We start from the raw sequence: 21,450 nt of genomic DNA, 5'->3' as shown, positions 1-21,450 counted from the left end.
GGCTGTTAAGGATGTTAGATGAGCCTCTGCCAGCTGAAAGATGTTTGCAGCTATGGTCATCAGACTTCCTGACTTTGTACCACCCTGACGGTTCAAGTATGCCACTGCGGTGGAATTGTCTGAGTAAATTCTTACATTTGTTCCATGAATCTGCGGAAGAAAATGATATAAGGCACATTCTATTGCTTTTAACTCCTTCCAGTTGGAGGAACATATTAATTCTGTCTGATCCCAAGTATTTTGGGCCAGATTGTCTTCCATATGTGCTCCCCACCCAATAGGGCTGGCGTCGGTGGTAATTATTTTAGACGGGTCTATTATCCATGGCACACCCCGTGATAGGTGGTCCATGTCTAGCCACCAGGATAGCGATTCTAAGACATTACTGGAAAGAGTTATTCTACTTTCTAGATAACCGTCTTTCCCCTGAGCCGACAATACTTCGTACTGCAATTGACGGGTATGGAATTGTGCCCAAGGTACAGCAGGGATACATGATGATAATGACCCCAGTAAGGACATGGCCTTTCTTAGTGTCATGTAGGGTTTGCGTATTGCGTCTGATACCTTTGATTGTATAGTCAACCTCTTTGACTGAGGAAGAAAGCATTTCTGACTTACGGAGTCTAGCTGGATTCCTAGAAATGTCTGAACGGTTTCTGGATTCAGCCGAGATTTTTCGAAGTTGACGATCCAACCTAACTCCTGTAGGGACGAGATCGTATTAGATAAACGAGTTTTACATTGAAGTGCAGAGCTTCCTACCACTAGAAAGTCATCTAGGTAGGGTATTATCAAGGTATCTCGTTGGCGTAGATGAGCCATCACTTCTAGTATCACCTTAGTGAAGACGCGGGGAGCCATAGAAAGCCCAAATGGCATTGCAACATACTGAAAGTGACGAACCTTTCCCTCCAGGGTGACTGCTACCCTTAGGTACTGCTGATGTTCGGCATGTATGGGAAGATGGTAATAGGCGTCCTTTAAGTCTATTCCGGCCATGACACACCTAGGGAATAAGAGTTTTATGGTAGAACTAATGGATTCCATTTTGAAGGTATGATTACGCAGGAAAGAATTTAATTTTTTAAGATTTATGATGGTTCTAAATGAACCATCTGGTTTATTAATCAGGAATAAAGGGGAGTAGAACCCTTTCCCTTTTTGATCCTGGGGAACTTCAATCAGGACTTTCTTAGATAGAAGAGATAGGATCTCTATTTCTAGAGCCCTCTGTTGGTCCTGACCTTTTGGAGATGTTATTATGAAGGAATCCCAAGGGATTCGATCAAATTCTAATTTAAGGCCGTATTGCACAATGTCCAGAATCCACTGGCTGGATGTTATCTGTTCCCATTGGGGAAGAAAAAATTTTAATCTGCCGCCTACTTCCTGGTTAGCGGTATTTACGTCTCGGATTATGGGACCCGCTAAAAAAGGCACCTTTTTGCTTTGGGTCCTTCGACTCCCATCGCTCTCTTTGTTCAAGCGGCTTGTTCCTAGTAAAGGGGCGTCTCCTGAAGGCTCTCCTGTAGGATGGAAGATACTGGTTAGGGAAGCCTTTCTTCCTTTCACCTGCTTTATTCAGGAGTTCATCCAGCGTCTTCCCAAAAAGGAACTCACCCTGACAGGGAATCGCACAAAGTTTCGCTTTAGCTTGTGCGTCCCCCTTCCAATTCTTTAGCCAGAGTGCACGCCGGGCTGTGTTGACTAGGCCGGCTGACCTGGCTGCAAGACGTAGCGAGTCCACTGAGGCATCAGCTAGGAATGCTACTGCTTCTTTAATTTGAGGCAATTTCAGCAGGATAGATTCCCTCGAAGTTTTGCCTCTAATCTGTTCCTCCAATTGCTCCGTCCATACTAGTAGAGATCTTGCAGTACAGGTACTAGATATGGCGGGCCTGAACGCCCCCGTATTGACTTCCCATGACCTCTTTAGTAAAGCTTCTGCTTTACGGTCCAGCGGGTCTGTCAGGACCCCTGAATCCTCCACTGGTAGGACCGACTGTTTGGTTGTGGAGGCTACCGCAGCATCAACTTTTGGCACCTTTGACCAGGCACCTTTGACCATCGCTGAAGGGATAGCGCCTTTTAGAGGATGATGGTAAAAACCCTCTATTCTGCTTGTCCCACTCCTTTTTAACAATATCTTTGATGGTTTGTATGACGGGGAAGGACCTACGTTTCCTCTGTCCTAACCCCGCAAACATTATGTCCTGTGCTGATTTCTTTTCTTTCCCATCTGGGCACCCCATCGTGCTCCTGACAGATTTTATTAAATTGTCCACATTACTGTTGGGAAGACAAAGTCCCCCTTCAGTCTCGGATGAGCTCGGCTGAGATCCCTCTTCGTCTGAAGAAATACATACACCCTCTGACTCCGAACTAACCTGAGACCGGGACCTGCTAGGCTGACGGGTACTGGCGCTACTTGTCTGCGCCAAACCCTGCATCTCTTCTCGGATAATAGCTCTGACATCTGAGGGAGTCATGATATTTTCCTGCCGTAGAGTTTGCATGATACACTCTGCACACAGTTTTTTGGCATAATCATCCGGGAGGGGCTGCGTACATAGAGCACACTCTTTATGCTTAGATTTGTGTGTCCTTTTCTTAGTCTAGAGGAAGGATACAGGAGGAACATATATCAGCATATAGGAAGAGACTCTTTCAAAAACTCACCCAGTGAAGCTGACAGGTACCGGTTCTGGAGGCGGAATTCGTTTGGTGGTAGAACTCTTCTCTGGAGGTCGGCCACCACTCTTTGTGGTGCTTCTCTCCCTGCTGGGAGAGCGCTGTTGCACTGCGGGCAGGTGCGCTTCGTCGGCCGGTGAAGCCATTTCACACACACCGGCCCGACGCTAGCGCTGCATTTTTAAAACTGCCGCCCATTCTCCTGCCTCCCCGGACCAACCCGGAAGTGCTCCCGCGACTTCCGGGTTAGACGCGCCGCTCTCACTCACCATGCGGCCGCCGGAGGCTATTAAGCCGGCCGCTGCAGCGCGCGCGTCCTCACAGTGCCGGCCGGACCTACGGTGACCGGACCCGGACCGTGGATGTTTGGCCAGACGAGGGGGGAGGCTGCAAGCAGGGGCTCCCCCGCCGCTGCTTCTGGTACCGCAGCCCCTGCCGTTCCCACAGAAACCGGCGCAGGCGGGTGCATGGCCCAGGGATCCTCTTCATCTGTAGGTAAGCCGGGTCCCTGTAGGAACAGGAAACCTAAACTGAGGAGGAGAGGGGACCGCCTCCTTTTATTCTGTAGGTTTCCTGTTCCTATGGGCGGATCCCTCTCTCTCATGTGGGGTGCTGTCGTGGCGAAGGGTAAAACAAGCAACGCACAGTGCAGCAAGTGACACATCACTGGAATCAGTGTCTCAGCCCCTACATCAGTGATCCCCAACTCCGGTCCTCAAGAGCCACCAACAGGTCATGTTTTCAGGAGTTTCTTAGTATTGCACAGGTGATTGAATGCTTGCCTGTCCACGTGATGCAATTATCACCTGTGCAATACTAAGGAAATCCTGAAAACATGACCTGTTGGTGGCTCTTGAGGACCGGAATTGGAGAACACTGCCCTACATCATGCTCCTCTCAGATTACATAGGAAAAACATGTTTATATTCTCTTAAGGTAGTGATAAATAGAAAACGGCAAATTACAAGTTACTGCAATGCCAACTATTTTGCTTAACTACATAAATATGAATAAGCTCACACACAAAGTAAAGTAAAATTAATATAGGATGGCGTCAATTTTACACATGATCAGTTATGCCACCAATACCAGAATCACCTGCGCTGTGTAATTGCCAATTGTACTTTCAGGGAACACTATTTCATTTGAGAAAAATGGTAATTCTAAAACTGCCTATTTCACACATTTAAAAATAAATAAATAAATACAAAAATAATTAAATGTTCTCATTAATGTGTTTAGTACAATTCCCTAGATCATCATTGCATGTATAACAGTTTTTAAATGATCTATCCTGAATGACAGCTGGGCCTCGTCTTTATAGATATTGGATTTGATAATTGTGTATCTGCACTTGTAAGAAGCCCCAGTAGGGGGAGCTGTACCTCTCGTACTAACACTGATACTACATTTCCCACTGTTTATTGAATTGCTTAGGGCATTTATCACTATTTGCATCTTAAAAGGCATAGTGCGGATACATCTAGCAGGTATATTACATTATATACGGTACCATTTATTTATTCAACATATTGTTGTTCACAGGAGAAAGATTGCAAAACCTATTCTAATTATATTTTATTGATTTTAAACACGTTTTAGGATTTCAGGAAAGCTGGACTCTCGGTTCCTGCTCTCCTGTGTCAGGAAAGCCAAAAGGAGAAATCAGGAAAAAAAAAATGCATGCTGAAAAGGCAGTTCTAGCACCTGAAGTGCAGGCAGAATGCACTGATATACGACAACCAGTCACTCACAAAGAATGAATGGCAAATAGTGGGACATGAGAACAGACTCAGGTTTTGGACATAGTATGTGTGCCAATAGCAATTTTAAAGTGTAGAGAATAAGAACATTGTGGTGCTGCTTATTCCCAGGTTCTGGGTGAGAGGACAGGAACGCTTTCCACACGTGAAGTAATGAGGGCTCATGTGTGATCTTATGAAGTGCTAGAGCCAATACCTGTCTCTACGTGTGCGATGTCGATGAAATGGTCCTCAGATGCAGATGCCAGCATTCTCCCATCATAGCTGAAGCTTAGTGTCCTCACAGGCCAGTCCAACCTGCAACCAAGAATGGCAGCCATGCATTATACGCCTACAGTCTACGCAAAGCTTCTGTCAGCGTGTGGCCCACTTACCGGATAGCTGCAGAAGGAACCTGGATACCTGGAGCGCTCCCTATAATCAGCTGTTCGGCTCCGCAGCGTCGCGGCTGTGTGACAGTGGCAACACACAGGGTCTCCATGCATGTGCTGTGACTGTCACACAGCGGCGACATGCAGCTGATCAGCCGGCGCGCTCCAGGTATCCGGGTTCCCTCTGCGGCTTATTCGGTATTCGCTCGTCCTTATTAATTACCTCTACGTACCTGGAGAAGCATCGCACACACACCAGCTCTTCTATGTCCCACAGACTGACGAGCGCGTCCGCACTACCAGTGGCAAAGTACTTCCCGGTAGGGTCAAACTTTATACAAATGCAGTTTGACGGGTGAGCGTTAATGGACTGAATAGGTTTGAGCTCTGGATAACTAGCATAAAAAAGAAAAAAAATCATTAATTACAAACAATAGGATATTTGGCGCTAGTGTCTAGACCAGTTATTGTTATCGAAGACTCTAAATCTGAAGTTTGCCGCTATGAAGTGACAGATCCATCATCCTTACACAGCGGGGTAATCAGGGCATTTCAGCAGAAGACAAATCATATACTAGGAGAAATGGAAAGACCAGTGGACATTTCAGGAGACAATTGTACTTTTTCTTGGAGGAATGACAGATTCCAAAGACAAAAGACAGTGATCAGTTTACTTAAAAAAAAAAGTGTTAAAGGCCATTGTTCGTTTTGAGATAGGAATTTGTACATTATATGAAGTTTGGAACCTGATAAAAATAAAAGATTTCTCTTTTGGGGGAATGTGTCTCCCAGTAATACAGGCTGGATGTGAGCTCTGTGTATCCAGGGAGCGGAGGTTTCATTAGTACATTTGTCATCACAGCTTCTATCCTGCACCTATTTCCTTTTCATGTGCTTTCCACCTTATCTATGGAATTCGATGTTTCCCCCCTCTCCACATTGAGCAGACCTGTGCACAACCCCTCTCCACTGCTGTCTCTCTCTAAAGACTCATTCACACGACCATATACTCAGTCCAAGCGCTTTGTTTAAAAAAAAAAAAAAAAACGCATCCGGATAATAGTTATTCAATGGGGCTATGCAGGCGAATGACGAGTAGAGTGACGAATAGAGTATTCCTTTAAGAATGTTTTCACACTTAAATCAGAGTCTTCAAGAGGACCCTCGGTTGCCAATTCCATCACATTTGGTGGGAAGAGTAGCAGAGCATGTATCACTTTTCTTCCCATCAAAATGACCACCATGAGAAAACCTCGATAGACCTCATTATAAGGTGATTATGTACAGGTTTGGGGGCATCATGTGACAGGTCAGGGACTGGGTTGTAATTTCAGTCTATGGCAAAACCTGTAACCCAATTTAAAACAGATCATAAGAGGAGACAAAGCAGCCATATTTACAGAGAGATATGGGGTCACATAACTATGCGAGATAGGCGACAACCTGGTTTGATAAAATGTATTTCAGCCTCTCAAAATGGTTATTGTTAAATTCAGTCCAGATGCAATCCAGAAGGATGGCAGATAATCCAACAAGTGGTTAAAGGATTTTATTGATTTCGAATCCAACTGTGACGGCAAGAGAACAAGACAGGAAGAGCAATCCGCAAGAGAACCGTCATGGTTGACGCGTTTCGGAATGATACTCCTTACTCGTAACCTCATGCTTCTTACTCAGCAGTATCACTCCAAAACCGGTTTTTACGTACCGGTAATAGGATTTTACAGAGTCCACGACAGCACCCACAACGAGAGAGGGGATCCGCCCACCTTCCGGACAGGAACCTACAGGTTAAAAAGGGGCGGTCCCCCTCGCCCTCCAGTTTGTGTTCCAGAGTACAAGGGATACCGCCAATGCATCAGTACATGACAATATTATCTTAAACACTACTAAATACCACCACCTCTATAGAGTGATTTCTAAGGCACACCTTCCAACAGAGTGCAGGAATAAGTAACTAAATACAGGGGGGAATGTATGGGTGCTGTCGTGGACTCTGTAAAATCCTATTACCGGTATGTAAAATAGGGATTTTTGTGTTACTCACCGTAAAAAATCCTTTTCTCCGAGACGCTCATTGGGGGACACAGGACTGTGGGTGTATGCTTCTGCCGCCAGGAGGCTGACACTAAATAAACTTGAAAAAAAAAGTTAGCTCCTCCTCCATCGTATACACCCTGACACTGGCTACCAGAGACTCCAGTTTGGTGCAAAAAGCAGTAGGAGAACAAAAACACAAAAAAATAGTATAACAGCATAAATACAGAAACTTTATGTCTAGAAAAGATCCTACTGACTAATGTAATCAGATATAACCAAAGCAGCCATAAGGCTACCAGGGAGGGAGCTGTGTCCCCCAATGAGCGTTTCGGAGAAAAGGATTTTACGGTGAGTAACACAAAAATCCCTATTTCTCCTTCGCCTCATTGGGGGACACAGGACTGTGGGATGTCCTAAAGCAGTCCCTGGGTGGGAAAAATAACTCACCAGTAAAAGACATCCAGATAATGTTTGTCTACAAATGCGCCACTGCCGCTTGAAGAATTCTTCTACCCAGACTTGCATCTGCAGAGGTCTGGGAGTGAATATTATAATGCTTAACAAATGTGTGCAGACTAGACCAGGTCGCAGCCTTGCAAACCTGCTCTGCTGAGGCCTGGTGCCGAACGGCCCAGGAAGCCCCCACCGCTCTAGTCGAATGAGCCTTGATTCCGGCCGGAACCGTCATGCCCATGGAGCGATAAGCCTCCTGAATGGTCGCCCTTATCCACCTGGCCAAGGTAGATTTTGAAGCCGCGCATCCCTTCCTGCGACCCTGCGGAAGGACAAACAGAGCATCTGTCTGGCGAAAAGGAGCCGTACGGGAAACGTACCTCCTCAGAGCCCTCACCAGATCCAACGTATGGAGAGCTTTTTCTACACGGTGCGCAGGTGCCGGACAAAAAGAGGGCAGAACAATATCTTCATTGATATGAAATGAAGAAACAACTTTCGGCAAAAAGGACGGTGATGGTCTGAGCACCACCTTGTCCTGATGAAAACGCAAAAAAAAGGAGGACGACAAGAAAGGGCTGCCAGCTCCGATACCCGTCTTATGGACGTTATGGCCACTAAAAATACGACTTTCCAAGAAAGAAACATCAAAGAAACCTCTTGAAGAGGCTCAAAAGGAGCGTCCTGTAAAGCCCTTAAGACCAGATTAAGGTCCCAAGCTTCCAAAGGAGTCTTATAAGGAGGGACCTTATGAGCGACTCCCTGGAAAAAAGTCCTGACTTGACGATTAGGAGCAATCTTGCGCTGAAAAAGAACTGATAAAGCCGAAACCTGCCTTTTAAGAGTACTAGGAGCAAGCCCAGAAACCAGGCCTGCTTGAAGGAAGGCTAGAATGTTTGGAACGGAAAAACGCAGAGGAGGCAGCCCGCGCTCTCTACACCAGGAAAGAAACACCTTCCAAGTGTGATAATAAATCCTGGCCGAGACGGACTTACGTGCACTGATCATGGTATCAGCCACTTCTTGAGAAAACCCAGCCTGAGTTAAAACCCAAGATTCAACGGCCAGGCCGTCAAACGTAGGACCTCTGAGTTCTGGTGGTAGATCGGCCCTTGAGATAGAAGATCCGGCCGATCGGGGAGCCGCCAAGGAACCCCGGCGAGAAGTTGTACCAGGTCTGCATACCAGGTCCGTCGTGGCCAATCCGGAGCTATCAGGATGGCCGGCACGCTCTCTGATTTGATCTTCTTGATTACTCTCGGGAGCAGTGCCAGAGGAGGGAACAGATAAGCGAGACGAAATTGGTTCCAAGGCAGTACCAGCGCATCCACAGCGATAGCCTGGGGATCTCGGTACCGAGAGACAAAACTGGGCACCTTGGCATTCAACTTGGATGCCATTAGATCCACGTCTGGAGTTCCCCAAAGATGGCATATCTGCAAAAAAACCTCGGGATGGAGAGACCATTCCCCGGAGGCTAGGCCCTGATGGCTTAAGAAATCTGCCGCCCAGTTTTCTTCGCCCGGAATGTGGACCGCCGAGATCAGAGTGATTTCTCTCCGCCCAGAGTAGAATCTGTTTTACCTCCTGCATGGCTGCCTTGCTGCGGGTGCCCCCCTGGTGATTTATGTAGGCTACCGCCGTTGCGTTGTCCGATTGAATTCGGACAGGGCGACCCGCCAGAAGGTGGTGGAAACGCAACAATGCTAGCCGGACTGCTCGAATCTCTAAGATATTGATGGGGAGATCTGATTCCTGAGGAGACCAGCGTCCCTGAGCTGTATGATGCAAGAACACTGCTCCCCAACCCAGGAGACTGGCATCTGTTGTGACCACTAGCCAATTGGTTGGGGGAAAAGGCTTTCCCCTGAGTAGAGATGAGCTGTTTAGCCACCAAGCGAGAGCCTGCTTGGTCTGGAAAGACAACTGAAATCTGCGGTTGAGAGAGAGAGGATTTCTGTTCCATACTGATAGGATTGCACGCTGGAGGGGTCGAAGATGAAACTGTGCAAACGGAACCGCCTCTATGGTTGCAACCATCTTTCCTAACACCCTCATCCCGGACCGAATCGTATGAGGGTATGGTTGTAGAAGATCCTTCACTTCCCGCCGAAGGGCTAAGACCTTGTCCTGGGGAAGGATAGTTAGGGCTTGAGAGGTGTCGAAGATCATGCCTAAAAAAGAGATTTTTCGAGACGGCTGTAGGGAAGACTTCTTTAAATTTACCACCCAACCTAGACGGGAAAGGGTGTCCAGAGTGATGCCGACATTTTCCCTGCAAGATAGAAATGTCGGTCCCTTGATCAGCAGATCGTCTAGGTATGGCAAGACGACTATACCTCGGGAGTGCAGAATGGACACCACAGTTGACATGACTTTTGTGAACACCCTGGGAGCGGAGGCCAGTCCGAAAGGTAATGCCGTGAACTGGAAGTGTAGATTGTTTACGGCAAACCGGAGAAATCTTTGATGGAGCGGAAAGATGGGAATATGAAGATAAGCATCCTGAATGTCTACTGAGGCCAAAAATTTTCCCTTTTCCAGAGAAGCGATGACCGACCGCAGAGACTCCATCCGAAAGTGACGAACGCGGATAAACCTGTTTAAGAGCTTGAGATCTAGGATAGGCCTTACTGCTCCATCCTTTTTGGGGACTACAAAAAGATTGGCATAAAAGCCCTGAAACCTTTCTTCCTTTGGAACAGGAGAAATGACACCGCTGATACGGAGAGACTCTATGGAATTGAACAGGCTTTGACGAAGAGATTTGCACCTGGGAAGACGGGATGGGAAGAACCGGGGAGGAGGCAGCTGAACCAGCTCTATCTTGTAACCTGAAGATACGAGCTCTGCCACCCACTGGTCGTGGATTACCTGACCCCAGACCTGGCGAAATAAAAGTAGACGTCCGCCTACTTTTTTGGAGACGTCCGGAAGAGGCCTCCAGTCACTTGGCCGAAAATCTTTGCGTCCTAGAACCTCTGGATCTAGAGGACTGGGGACGCATTCTTCCCCCCTGGCTGGCTGTATAAGGGGTCCGACCGTCTCGGTCCTGCTTGGGCCGACCCTGCGCAGGAGAACCTGCTGCTGGGGCCCATCTGACATAGCGAAAGGTTCTGAAACGGGCCTGGAATTGGCGCCGAAAAGGCTGTCTAGCCCTCTGCTGAGGAAGAAACTTACTTTTCCCTCCTGTGGAGTCAGAAATGAGCTGATCCAGCTTTTCTCCGAACAAACGACCACCCTGATACATCCCTGCCGTAAGAGATTTTTTAGAGGTAGAATCAGCCCGCCAGGACCTTAACCAAAGGGCCCTTCTGATGGCAATAGCATTAGACACAGCTGAAGAAGCACAATCTGCCGCGTCCAGAGATGCGTTAATCAGATAGCTACCGGCCATAGCTACCTGAGACGACATTTCAGCCAATTCTGCTGACACATTACCTTCTTGGAGAGCCTTAGATAATGAGTCTGACCAAGAAATCATAGCCCTGGCAACCCAAGTTGCTGCAAAGGAAGGAAAAAGTGCTGAGTTTGAGGCCTCAAAGACGGAACGAGCCAAGCTCTCTATAAGACGATCCGTAGGATCCTTAATTGATGATCCATTAGGGAGAGATAGAAACGTGTTAGAGGCTAAACGGGACACTGGAGGATCTACAGAAGGATTTTCTGCCCAATCGCTACAAAGTTCCGAAGCAAAGGGATACCTAGCCTTCAGAGCTCTTTGCCCTGAAAAGCGTTTGTCCGGGTGCTCCCGATTGCGACGAATCAGGTCCTTGAACTCAGGATGAGAGGAAAAAACCCTATGGGCCCGTTTAGTCCGCATAAACGAGACCTTATGATCGGAGGCAGAGACGAGCTCGTCCTCTATCCCCAAAGACTGATTGACAGCTTCAATTAGGCTGTCTACTGACTCCTGAAATCCAGGTTTATCAAAATTAAGAGACCCTTCCGACTCGTAGTCAGTCTCAACTTCACCGCTTTCTGCAGGGCAAGGAGAGCGAGATACGGAACTCCAAGATGCGGAAGCACCTGAGTGCCTGGGAGACGCTTTGCGAATCCACTTTCCATGCGTCTGTCGAGTGAGAGCGCGGCCCCTGCAGGCCGAAGACTCCTGAGATCCCGAGGCCCTCTCTGAGACAGGTGGATTATCGGTCCCGACCGCCGGGGTCTGCAGAGATTTGATTGCTTCAGTAAGGGACGCCATGGATTGTGACAAGGACGTGACCCATTCCGGTGGAGCTACCACAGCGTCTGCCTGAGGGACCGGAGCCGGAGAGACTACTGGAGGACTGGCAGGGGGGGCTCCTGGACACGTTCAGCGTCACAGGCCTCACATAGGCGACTACTTTGGGCGTGCGGAAAAAGGGTACTACAAGATACACAACTGGAAAAAAGAACTGTGTGAGTCTTAACCTTTCTAGACATAACGATCCGTAATGCTATACCCAGGGCCAGAGACTGGGACAAAAAAAGAATGCTTCAGCCAGATGCAGGAAGAAGCACTTACCCCAGTCCTGTGTCCCCACGAGTACCGAGATGGATCCTAAAGGCACGATGTGAGGCCCAACAAACGCTGTCTTAAATGTACAGCAGGCCTTAGGGGGAGGGACCGCCAGAGATGCTGCGGCCTGGAGCAGGCCCAAAGCCGGGGCTTCAATTTTCCCCCTGTAGGGCACGGAGAGCCGGAACCGGAAATGACGCGCCGGAGGGGGCGGAGCCTCACAGCGCGGTCCGAAGGCCGGAAGTCCCGGCTCCAGGAAGTTGCCCCATGAGGAGAAGCAGCCAGGCAGGTCCGAAGCCTATGGGGGGATAGCGGCGCCGTACCTGCAGCACTGCTCCTAACACGCACCGCCGGACAACGCTGCAGCGCCGCATGACACAGCAGCCGGGACCACCCGGATCATGCCGCAGCGTCGCGCCGGCCGCTGAAAAGAGGTACCGCACTCCCGGAGGATGTACAGGTAAAGCCAGGAGCCCCCCTTGTGAAGACACCGCCTCCTATAGATATTGGCGGGGGGGGGGGGGCTGATTATGAAAGTGGACATATCCTTTCCAGCACAAACCAGTGGACAAAGAATCCACTGGATAGACGCCGACTGTTAGATTGGTGCCGACGTCCCTGCCACTAGATCCCTCAACGAGGGGTAGAAAAAATGATGGTGCAGGAACCCTATCTCCATTATCCCCAGGATAAGGAGAGGGACCATCACCACCCCAGCTAACACCCACAGGGGTGTAGAAATCAGGGGGAACCGACGGACAATTCACGGGCACCTGTACAGCCTGGAGTCTAGGTACCTCAGGGTGGTCAGGGCTAAGTCCGGTGAATAATCCCACGTAGCGGGAAAGGATACGTGGAGAAATATCGCACGTACTTGCCCGTTGATGGTTTGGGGAGATCGGACCCTCAAAAAGGTCCGTCGCCCCTTCAATCCAAAGGTGTTGAAAAATCGGGTCCACGATCCAGGACCCAGAGATGTGCCTCCTTGAGACACTAAGCATAAACTAGAGTCTCTGGTAGCCAGTGTCAGGGTGTATACGATGGAGGAGGAGCTAACTTTTTTTTTCAAGTTTATTTAGTGTCAGCCTCCTGGTGGCAGAAGCATACACCCACAGTCCTGTGTCCCCCAAAGAGGCGAAGGAGAAAACCGGTTTTCCTATCGCCACGACAGCACCCACAACGAGAGACTTTCAAAGACTATTTAACTGGGAGGGACCACAGCACTAAGTACTGAACGGCCAAACTGTAAGCTGGAATTAGCAGATAGATCAAGGCGATAGTGCTTATAAAAGGTGGAAGGTGATGACCAAGTTGCCGCCTTACATATCATTTCAATGGGGACATCTGCCTTCTCCGCCCAGGATGATGCCATGGCCCGAGTGGAGTGCGCCCTGATGCCTTCTGGTGGTGTTACTCCCCTGGCAGAGTAGGCAAGACATATCGCTTCTCTAATCCATCTAGCGATAGAGTTCTTCGTGACACCAGAACCCTTTTTCTGATTCTGGAAAGAAATAAACAGAGCCCTACTCTGTCTCCAGCTTTGTGTCCTATCCAGGTATTCTAATATCGCCCTCTTTACATCTAGGGTATGATATTTTTTCTCCTCTTCTGAACCTGGATTTTCATAGAAAGATGGTAAATAAATCTCCTGACTTCTATGAAATTTAGTTGCTACCTTTGGTAAATATGCAGGATCAGGCTTTAAGACAATCTTATCCTGGAGAATTATTAGATAGGGAGGATCTACTGACAACGCATGTATATCACTGACCCTCCTGGCAGACGTTAATGCTAAAAGTAGAGCTGTCTTTAAAGTTAAATTTTTTATCGAAATAGAGTCTAATGGCTCAAAAGGAGGTTCGGTTAACGCCTCAAGCACCAAATTTAGATCCCAAGGGGGTATTCTTACAATATGGATTGGGTTAGAACGCTGACATGCCTTAATAAACCTAGCAACCCATCTATTACCAGCTATATCACTGTTATATAGAGCTCCCAAGGCTGAAACATGAACTCTTAGAGTGTTGACTGCTAAACCCAATTCCCAGCCTTTCTGAAGGAATTCTAAAATAGCTGAAATCGGAGCCTTATCTCCTAATGGTTGCTGATAAAACATAAGGAACTTTTTCCAAATTTTTGTATAGATCTTTGTAGTAACCTCCTTCCTGCTTTTCAATAAGGTAGTAATTAACGCATTAGAGAACCCTCTCTCCTTCAGAAGCTCCCTCTCAAGTTCCAAGCCGTTAAGTGAAGAGTCTCCAAATTTGGATGACGAAATGGACCTTGAGAAAGGAGTTCCGGAACTACTGGCAGCACCCAGGGATCGGTCACAGACATTGTCCTGAGGAGAGAAAACCAAGGCCTCCTGGGCCAGAAGGGGGCAATTAGGATCACTCTGGCTCCTTCCTCCCGGATCTTCCTGAGAACTATCGGAATCAGACACATAGGGGGAAAGGCATATGCCAGCTGGAAGTCCCAACGGACACGAAGGGAATCCACTATGAATGGTTGGTCTGCTATGTGTAAAGATGCGAACCTCCTGACCTTCCTGTTCTTCCTCGTAGCAAATAGATCTATTATCGGCAATCCCCACAGATGGCGACTGAGATAGTCCGCCTCTATATTGAGGTCCCCTTTTATATGAACTGCCGACAGGGATTGTAAGTGATTCTCGGCCAGAGACAATATCTGTGCTGTAGTGATCATTAGGGATCGTGATCTTGTCCCCCCCTGATGATTGATGTAGGCCACCACAGTCATATTGTCTGTTTGTATCTGTACATGTGAATTCCTCAGGGATGGTAGTAAGCAAAGAAGAGCCTGTTTGACTGCAGCAAGCTCTCTTAGATTTGAGGAATTCTGGGACTCTTGAATCGACCATCGCCCTTGGGTTAGAATGTCTCCCATATGGGCTCCCCAACCGAACGGACTAGCATCTGTTGTAATTACGTTGTCCGGAGTGATGGTCCAGAGAACTCCTTTTGACAAATGTGCCAGATTGAGCCACCATCTCAGATCGTGAAGAGTGGCGGGTGATAGACTGAACTTTTTGCTCAGAGCACCGTGAAGATCTTTCTCTGCTTAAGAACCTCGTATTGAAGCATTCGGGTATGAGCCTGAGCCCATCTCACCGCCGATATACACGCAGTCGAAGATCCTAGTAGAGACATTGCGTCTCTTAAACTTAAGTTTGGAACTTTCCTTACAGCCGTGATCCTTTGAATGATCTTCTGCTTCTTCTCTTCTGGTAGGAAAGATGACTGATCTTCTGAGTCTAGAAGAACTCCTAGGAACATTTGACGTCTTGTGGGTTCCAGTTTTGACTTTTCCCAGTTGATTATCCATCCGAGTTCCTGTAGGGATGATATTATGGCATTTACCCTAGATGTACACTGAGCAATTGAATTTCCGACTATTAAAAAATCGTCTAAATAGGGCACTACAAGGGTTTCCTTTTCTCTGATATGGGCCATTACTTCCGACACAACCTTTGTAAAAACTCTAGGTGCCATGGACAGGCCAAAGGGCATTGCCAAAAATTGGAAATGTTTAATCTGATGGTTCATCCATACTGCCATCCTGAGGAATTGCTGGTGATTTCTGTGAACTGGAAGATGGTAGTACGCATCTTTTAGATCCAAGACCGACATGTAGCACCTAGGAAACAAAAGCTTAGTTGTTGATTTAATGGATTCCATCTTAAAAGCGTGGTACTGAAGATATTTATTCAATTTACGTAAATTTATGATAGTCCTAAAGGACCCATCAGGTTTAGAGATTAAGAATAGCGGAGAATAAAAGCCCGTCTTCTCCTGATGTTTTGGTACTTCTTCAATAACTCGCTTTGTAAGCAATTGTTGAATCTCTAATTCTAAGGCCTGTTGTTGGGCCGGAGTGTCCAGTGATGTTATAACAAAATGTTTTGGGGGAGTTCTCAAAAATTCTAATTTTAATCCTGACTCGACTACTCCCATTATCCAGGCGCTAGAAGTTATCCTTTTCCATTCTGCTGAGAAGAACCGTAGTCTTCCCCCTACTGGTAGATCTGTTCTATCTGTAATTACGTCTACGTCTTGAGAAAGACGAAGGATTTTTATAGTATCCACCTTTCTTCTTTTGATCCGACGTCTCCCAGTCACGATTATATCCCTGCTGGTCTGACTGGAATTTTCTGAAGGGCATGCGTCTCCGGAAGGCATTCCTAAAAGTGGGATTAAATGTTTTAGGAAAACCCTTCTTTCTGTCTTTGCAAGGATGTCATCCAGCACCGGGCCAAATAGGTACTCACCCCTACACGGAATGGAGCACAATTTGGCTTTTACCTGAGCATCCCCCTTCCAGGTCTTTAGCCAAAGTGCCCGTCGGGCTGCATTTGAGAGACCCGCCGATCTTGCAGCCAATTTCAGGGAATCAATCGAGGCATCCGCTAGATAAGCCGCTCCTTCTCTGACCTGAGACAGGGAGTTTAACAATTTATCCCTGGGTACTTTAGCTTTAAGCTGTTCTTCCAGCTGAGTTACCCAGACCATAACTGATCTTGCCGTACAGGTGCCTGCGATTGCGGGCTTAAAGGCTCGAGATGATGCTTCCCACAACTTCTTAAGGAGCATGTCAGCCTTCCTGTCTGAAGGATCTTTAAGGAGTCCTACATCCTCTAATGGTAACGAGGCTGTTTTCGAGGTAGAGGCTACTGCCGCATCTACTTTTGGGATCTTCATCCACTGGGATAAGGTGTCATCCTCAAAGGGGTACCTTCTTTTTGCGGCCGAAGGTAAGAACCCTTTATCCAGCTTGTCCTACTCCCGTTTGACCAGATCTTTAATGGTATCTACCACCGGGAAAGCTTTGCGACTTCTCTGGCTCAGCCCTGCGAACATGATCTCCTGGGTTGTTTTCGGTTCTTTACTCTCAGCCACACCCATAGTCGCACGGACTGCCTTAATTAAAGTTTCCATATTATCGGTGGCAAAGCAAGGCCTTCCCTCCTCATCTGAGGAGGATGGTGATGAACTCTCCGAGCACTCGCCCTCTTGCAACGAAGGGCTGGAATCGGATACCATTTCCATACTACTCTTCTCATGCCGCCTAGATTTAAGGGAAGATTTTATTTCTTCCCCAATTACTTCCCTCAAATCCGATACACGGAGGGGGGCCTCTTCCTCTAACGTACGGCATATACACGTCTGACATAATTTCTTTACATAGGTGTCAGGTAGTGGCTCCGTGCATAATGCACACTGCTTATGTTTAGACTTTGAGACCTTCTTCCCCTATAACAAAGCATAGTATAGAAGACAGTTGTATCAGCCAATGGCTCAGATATAACACTCACCACTGCTGATGAAATTAGAGTACCGGTTTCTGAGGGGGTGAGGTGCGACGTGACATCGGGTGGCCAGGGTCCTGCTGCCCGCGTGCCACATCTCCACTATGAGATCTGCTGCTGCTCCTCTGCTCTGCTAGCTGTCGGTGTTCGGCGTCTCCTGTGGAAGACATGTTGCCGCACACCACTCACCAAGCGCTGCCTTCTTTTCAAAGGTCCCGCGCTCCTCCTCCCGGCCTCCTCCGGAAGTCGTTAGATCACTTCCGGGTCATAAGCGCCGACCTGCTCCCGCAGCGTCGCGCGCGTGTGGACGACCCAGGGCGGCGTGCCTTCCCCCGGGAACGCCACTTCGAACGCTCGGCCATGCCGCTCCTTGCCAGACGAGGGGGGAAGCTGAACACAGGACTTCCCCCGACGCTGCTTCCGGGCCCCCGACTCTGCCGTTCTCACCTGGACACCGCACAGAGGCTTGGCGGACCCGGGTAGGTGAACGAGACCTGTAGGCTCCCGCCGTCCGGACAGGAACCCAAACTGGAGGGCGAGGGGGACCGCCCCTTTTTAACCTGTAGGTTCCTGTCCGGAAGGTGGGCGGATCCCCTCTCTCGTTGTGGGTGCTGTCGTGGCGATAGGAAAACACGTCAACCATAACAGTTCTCTGGCGGATTGCTCTTCTTCTGTCTGTGATCTTGCCATTACAGGTGGACTCAAATAAAAGCCTTTTATCACGAAGTGCTGGATTACCTGCTGTCCACCCTGGACCCATGCTCGAGTGGAGGAGTGAGCTGATTGTGTTATTTTTTTAACTAACAAATTAAAGCTGCACTCTGAAACGTTATAGTATTTACACACGGAATAAATAAAATTAAAACTGCTGTTAAAAAAAAAAAAAAAAGTAAAAATGAAAATACTTTGCGCTCCGAAACGCTATCAATCTTTTAATATTTATAATACAGGCCTTCCGACTGAGCACTCCGACCATCAGCCTATGGCAGCTTTAGACATAGCTGGATCCTACATGGCCATATGATTGTAGGCTTTCAGCCCAGGAGAGGCATCATGGTTAAATTAGGCCGGCCTCACACTCAGCGTATAAAAATACGATCCGTTATTTACGGCCGTAATACGCAGAAAAGTCCCCAAAATAGTGATCCGTATGTCATCCGTAGGCATGGTGTGTCAGCGTATTGTGCGCATGTCATCCTCCGTATGGCATCCGTACTGTGAGATTTTCTCGCAGGCATGCAAAACCGACATACGGACATACAATGGATCCATATGCTCAAAAAAAAAAAAAATCATAAAAACACATATATTGCCGGCTTTTGCTATCTCCTTCCTAAACCCGACAGGATATGAGACATGGTTTACATACAGTAAACCATCTCTTTTTTTTTTTTTTTGCATATTCCACACTACTAATGTTAGTAGTAGTCTATACACAGGTTATTGTAATATTTTATTATACTGGTAATCCACCTGAAGACCCTCGTTCTGTAAAAAAAGTAAAATAAAAAAACAACAATATCCCATACCTTCTGTCGTTCTGTCACGTCCCACGATGAAAATCCATCTGAAGGGGTTAACTAATTTTACAAGCAGAAGCCTGCTAATGCAGCTGTGCTCCTGCCTGTAAAACCCCAGCGAATGAATGGAATGTAGGTGAATGACCTCTAGTTACCTTCAGTCGCGGTGATGCGCCCTCTGCTGGATGTCCTCATCCCAGCAGAGGGTGCATCACCGCGACTGAAGGTAACTACACGTCATTCATCTACATTCCATTCATTCGCCGGGGTTTTACAGGCAGAGGCTGGCTTAGCAGGCTTCTGCTTGTAAAATTAGTTAACCCCTTCAGATGGATTTACATCGTGGGACGTGACCGGACGATGGAAGGTATGGGATATTGTTGTTTTTTTATTTTACCTTTTTTACAGAATGAGGGTCTTCAGGTGGATTACCAGTATAATAAAATATTACAACAACCTGTGTATTTATTTCATTAAAATGCTTTGTAATAATGTGTGTGTTTTTTTAACCATTTCATACTATTGGATTAAAAGTGGATAGGTGTCATAATTGACGCCTCTCCATTATTAATCTGGCTTAATGTCACCTTACAATAGCAAGGTGACATTAACCCTTCATTACACCATATCCCAAAGCTACAGGGGAGTGGGAAGAGAGTGGCAAAGTGCCAGAATAGGCGCATCTTACAGATGTGCCATTTCTGGGGTGGCTGGGGGATGTTTTTAGCCAGGGTGGGGGCAATAACCATGAACCCTCTCCAGGCTATTAATATCTGCCCTCAGTCACTGGCTTTACCATTCTGGCGAAGAAAATTGTATATATACATACATACACCCCTATACTATGTGTAGACATTTATTTTAGCTATTCTATTTTAACCTGTCAGTGTGATTTTACTGTACACCGCACAGAATTGCCGGCTTTTCGCTAGAACACCGCTGCGTATTTCTCGTAAGTCAAACTGTTGATCCGTGTGTAATCCATATTTTTCTCGCCGTCATAGACTTTCATTGGCGTATTTTTTGCGCAATACGGTGACAAACGCAGCATGCTGCGTTTTTCTACGGCCGTAGAAGACCGTATAATACGGATCAGTAAAATACGGCTGATAGGAGCTGGGGCATAGAGAAGCATTGTACCATATACAATCCGTATTTTCAGCACCTCTCTTACGTCCGTAAAACTCGCTAGTGTGAGGCCGGCCTTCGGGTCCCAACAAGTAGGGTCGTCTTGTAGCAGGCTGTTGGGCTCACATGAATTGGCCAATTTATATGTCAAGTACCTTCATTTTTAACTTTATTTTCTACAGCAGTAATGTTTACATACTACAGCATTTTAGAGGGCAGATTTGGTAATAACCAGTGATGAGGGAACATACTCGTTACTCGAGATTTCCCGAGCATGCTCAGGTGTCCTCCGAGTATTTTTTTAGTGCTCGGAGTTTTAGTTTTTCTTGCCGCAGCTGAATGATTTACATCTGATAGCCAGCATAAGTACATGTGGGGATCCTCTAGCAACCAGGCAACCCCCACATGTACTTATGCTGGCTAAAAGATGTAAATCATTCAGCTTCGGCAAGAAAAACAAACTCCGATCACTAAAAATACTCGAAGGACCCCCCGAGCATGCTCGAGAGACTTCAAGTAACAAGTACATTCGCTCATCACTAGTAATTACATATAGCGTGGCTCTCTTAGCTTGTACCTGTTCCCATTTGTCTGTTTGGAAGGGACGGGCAGTCTTTTGATATTTGTCGTGTTTATATACCATATATACTCGAGTATAAGCTGACCCGAGTATAAGCCGAGCCCCCTAATTTTGCAACAAAAAAAAAAACTAGGAAAAATTAATCACTCGAGTATAAGCCTAAGGTGGAAAACGCAGCAGCTACCGGAAAATGTCAAAAATAAAAATGGATACCAATAAAAGTAAAATTAATTGAGACATCAGTAGGTTAAGTGTTTTTTGAATATTCATATTGAATCAGCAGCCCCATATAATGCTCTATACAGTTCATGATGGCCCCATAAGATGCTCTATATAAAATATGCCCCATATAATGCTGCACAAATGCTGATTATGGCCCCGTAAGTTGCTCCATATAAAAATGTGCCACATATAATGCTCCATACAGCTCATTATGGCCCCATAAGATGCCCCATATAACAATGTGCCACATATAATGCTCCATACGGTTCATTATGGCCCCATAAGATGCCCCATATAACAATGTGCCACATATAAGGCTGCTGCAATAAAAAAAAAAATAATAAAAAATAAATAATATGGCAAACTCACCTCTTGTTGCTGCCCGCTGCTCCTCAGCGTCCCGTCTCTCCGCACTGACTGTTCAGGTAGAGGGCGGCGCGCACACTAATACGTCATCGCGCCCTCTGACCTGAACAGTCACTGCAGAGGACGGAGAAGACAGAGCGACGGTGGAACGAGGAAAGGCGAATATGAAATACTCACCTGCTCCCGGCGCAGTCCCTGGCAGCTTCTCCAGGACAGATGATCTCCGTCGCCCGCAGCTTTTTCCTGTAGTGAGCGGTCACATGGTACCGCTCATTACAGTAATGAATATGCGGCTCCACCCCTATGGGAGTGGAGTCCATATTCATTACTTTAATGAGCAGTACCACGTGACATGGGACATGCAGGGACCGCGTCAGGAGCAGGTGAGTATGTGACCGTCGTCGCTCCCCCTCACCCGCCGACCATGACTCGAGTATAAGCCGAGAGGGGCACTTTCAGCCCATTTCTTTGGGCTGAAAATCTTGG

At 47.3% G+C, this 21,450-nt stretch overlaps 1 protein-coding gene across 1 annotated transcript in view; it reads right to left on the bottom strand.

Annotated features, from left to right (window-relative positions):
• THOC3 (THO complex subunit 3) overlaps positions 1–21,450 on the bottom strand; it is a 47,453-nt gene that overhangs the window by 5,996 nt on the left and 20,007 nt on the right. The window contains exons 4-5 of the mRNA XM_069763987.1: positions 5,062–5,223; positions 4,654–4,754 (exon numbers count right to left, since the gene is read on the bottom strand). Coding sequence (XP_069620088.1) covers positions 4,654–4,754; positions 5,062–5,223 — 263 coding nt within the window. The remainder of the gene's footprint in view (positions 1–4,653; positions 4,755–5,061; positions 5,224–21,450) is intronic.

The sequence above is a fragment of the Ranitomeya imitator genome, chromosome 4, assembly GCF_032444005.1.
Source record: "Ranitomeya imitator isolate aRanImi1 chromosome 4, aRanImi1.pri, whole genome shotgun sequence".
NCBI classification, from domain to species: domain Eukaryota; kingdom Metazoa; phylum Chordata; class Amphibia; order Anura; family Dendrobatidae; genus Ranitomeya; species Ranitomeya imitator.
The sequence above is the reverse complement of the archived record's forward strand: the minus strand, read 5'-3'. Positions and strand labels throughout refer to the sequence as shown.